This window comes from Coenobita brevimanus, chromosome 37 (genome assembly GCF_032717465.1).
Source record: "Coenobita brevimanus isolate Jiangsu-jjx chromosome 37, ASM3271746v2, whole genome shotgun sequence".
Lineage (NCBI taxonomy): Eukaryota > Metazoa > Arthropoda > Malacostraca > Decapoda > Coenobitidae > Coenobita > Coenobita brevimanus.
In genome coordinates this window covers 1903795-1907274 of record NC_136990.1, presented here as the reverse complement: position 1 = coordinate 1907274, position 3480 = coordinate 1903795, and the positions used below count along the sequence as shown (strand labels likewise).

The window sequence follows — 3480 nt, the reverse complement described above, 5'->3', positions numbered from 1 at the left end:
CAATATCGCCATACTCTGCATAGGTAAATAAAGAATATTAACCAGTCATGTCCAAAAATAAATCGCTAAGGAAGAGGTGTTAGGGAGAATGTAATTTAAGTTGTTAATTCAGTTGATTAAATTTTAAAGTTTTCTCTCTCTCTCACTCTCTCTCTCTCTCTCTCTCTCTCTCTGTCTATCTGTCTGTCTTCCTACCTATCTATCAATCTATATATCTGTCCCAAACCCCCCTCTCTCTCTCTCTCTCTCTCTCTCTCTCTCCCTCTCCATCTGTCTATCTGTCTACCTACATATCTATCAATCTATATATCTATCTCTAACCTCTCTCTCTCTCTCTCTCTCTCTCTCTCTCTCTCTCTCTCTCTCTCTCCATCTGTCTATCTGTCTACCTACATATCTATCAATCTATATATCTATCTCTAACCTCTCTCTCTCTCTCTCTCTCTCTCTCTCTCTCTCCCCCACAGGATGACCGTAAGGAGGGAAGTCACCGGTACACAAGTACAAATGTCAACCTTAATCAGATAGATTATGACAGAGAATTCCATCTGATTATCAACTCGCTTGTCAAGGTGAGAGAGAGAGAGAGAGAGAGAGTAATGGATAAACAGATAGAAATACAGTTAGATAGAAAGATAGATAGATAGATAGAGAGAGAGAGAGAGAGAGAGAGAGAGAAGTATTGTATATAGGGAGAGAGAAAAGTATTATATTGAGAGAGAGAGAGAGAGAGAGAGAGAGAGAGAGAAGTATTGTATATAGGGAGAGAGAAAAGTATTATATTTAGAGAGAGAGAGAGAGAGAGAGAGAGAGAGATAATTTTTTTATATAGAGAGAGAGAGAGAGAGAGAGAGAGAGAGAGAGAGAGAGAGAGAGAGAGAGAGAAGTATTGTATATAGGGAGAGAGAAAAGTATTATATTTAGAGAGAGAGAGAGAGAGAGAGAGAGAGAGAAGTATTGTATATAGGGAGAGAGAAAAGTATTATATTTAGAGAGAGAGAGAGAGAGAGAGAGAGAGAGAGAAGTATTGTATATAGGGAGAGAGAAAAGTATTATATTTAGAGAGAGAGAGAGAGAGAGAGAGAGAGAGAGAAGTATTAGAGATAGAACTAATTCATTTTTATACACGAAAAATCTTAGCATACAATTTCTTAAGTATCTTTATTTTTAACAGAAGAAGTGATGAAGTGTATGGAGCCTAGGATCAGCTTTATTCCTGCTACACACACACACACACACACACACACACACACACACACACACACACACACACACACACACACACACACACAACAATCCCAAAAACACACTCACTCTCCCTCACCCACCCCCACACACACTCTCCCCCACCCACCCACCCATCCACCCACACACACACACACACACACACAAATCCCAAAAACACACTCACTCTCCCACACCCACCCTCACACACACTCCCCAACCCACAAATCCCAAAAACACACTCACTCTCCCTCACCCACCCTCACACACACTCCCCAACCCACAAATCCCAAAAACACACTCACTCTCCCTCACCCACCCCTACACACACTCTCCCCCACCCACCCACCCACCCACCCACCCACAACAAACACAAACACACACACACAACAGTCTGAAACACACACTCACCCTCTTCACACACACTCCCCACACTCTCCCCCCACCCACTCACCCACACACACACACACACATACCTCTTCTCCCCCACCTTTCACGCTCCTTTCTCTCTCTCAGGAGCTTTTGTCTCGCTTGTACGGAGGGTATAGAGCGGACGGTAGAGCCAGCTTACTCTTCGTCCTCAAGTATTCAGCTCATACTCACTACAATACCTTCAAGTACCACCTCGACGGAGCAACCTATACCTTGAACATCGCTCTCAACAATGCCTTCACGGTGAGAGAGAGAGAGAGAGAGAGAGAGAGAGAGAGAGAGAGAGAGAGAGAGAGAGAGAGAGAGAGAGAGAGAGAGAGAGAGAGAGAGAGAGAGAGAGAGAGAGAGAGAGAGAGAGAAGCTGGGAGTGGAGTTGCGAGAGGCGGACCGAAAAAGTCCTGGGACGTTGTGATGGAGTGTGACCTCAGGGATAAGGGATTGAACAGGGAGGCTGCCAGAGATCGAGCAGCGAGGAGAGCCGACAGTAGGTGACAGAGGCTGGCGTATGGAAGATGTTGAAAGAATTATAGACGATACGAACGAACGAATATCCTTTTTATCTCTTTAGGACACAGTTATACAGTCTCTCTTCTCCCTCCCTCCCCCACCAAACCTTATTTCATTCTTAATATGGTCTTACTCTCTACACATCACTCTTTACACTCTCCCAATATCCTCTTACTCTCTTTGCGATCCTCTCTTTACAGGCTCCCAATATACTCTTTTTGGGACCCACTCTTTACAAGCTCCCAGTACCCTCTTACTCTCTTTGCGAATCACTCTCTACGGCTCCCAATTTGCTCCTACTCATTCTGGGACTCCATCTCCAAGCCTCCCAACTCACTCTTACTCAGGGCCTTCTACAAGCTCCCTGTACCCTCGTCTTATAAGCTCCCTTCTTCCTTGGGGGCGAATACCCTCTTAATCTCCCTTCTTCCTTCATGACAATACCCACTGAATCTCCCTTCTTCCTTCAGGGCGAATACTTACTTAATCTCCCTTCTTCCTTCAGGGTAAATACCCACTTAATCTCCCTTCTTCCTTCAGGGTAAATACCCACTTAATCTCCCTTCTTCCTTCAGGGCGAATACCCACTTAATCACCCTTCTTCCTTCAGGTCAAATACTTAATCTCCCTTCTTCCTTCAGGTCAAATACTTAATCTCCCTTCTTCCTTCCTCAGGGTGGGGGTCTGGAATTCCGCCTCGGCAACAGGAACTTCAAGGCAGACCGTGAGTTTATCGTGCCCCATAACAGGACAGGATGGGCAGTGGTCCAGCCAGACAGACCACTTCATCTACACAAGGGCGTGGGTCTGACAGGCGGGACCAGATATGCACTGATAGCCATCGTGGAGACCAATGATGCTGGGTGTAAAGGCGGACCGATCTGGGACTTCTGAGGTCTGGCGTTGTGGGACTCACTAGGAGAGCGTAAAGAGTGGTCTGGAAGTTCTGAGGTGGTCTGGCGTTGTGGATGGGGTGAGACACTGACTAGGAGAGTGTAAAGAGGACCAATCTGGGAGTTCTAATTCAGTCTGGCTATACAGGAGAGGGACACCTTCACGTGGTGGCACTGATTAACTACTACTACTACTACTACTACTACTACTACTACTACTACTACTACTACTACTACTACTACTACTACTACTACTACTACTGCCCTCCTCTCTTCCTATTTCTCACCATCATCCACTCACTTGATGTAGTGCTGCCTACTTCTTCCTTAGCCTTTATCATTCTTTTTCTGTGCCTGTCCTCCTCTCTTCCTATTTCTCACCATCATCCACTCACTTGATGTAGTGCTGCCTACTTCTTCCTTC

The 3480-nt window shown here is 45.5% G+C and overlaps 1 protein-coding gene across 1 annotated transcript in view; it reads left to right on the top strand.

The window, feature by feature from the left end:
• Positions 1 to 3057, top strand: part of LOC145396390 (multifunctional procollagen lysine hydroxylase and glycosyltransferase LH3-like) — a 29978-nt gene extending 26921 nt beyond the window's left edge. Inside the window, exons 13-15 of the mRNA XM_080269782.1 lie at positions 468 to 572; positions 1741 to 1899; positions 2839 to 3057. Of these exons, the coding sequence (XP_080125908.1) occupies positions 468 to 572; positions 1741 to 1899; positions 2839 to 3057 (483 nt within the window). The remainder of the gene's footprint in view (positions 1 to 467; positions 573 to 1740; positions 1900 to 2838) is intronic.
• The last annotated feature ends 423 nt before the right edge of the window (positions 3058 to 3480 follow it).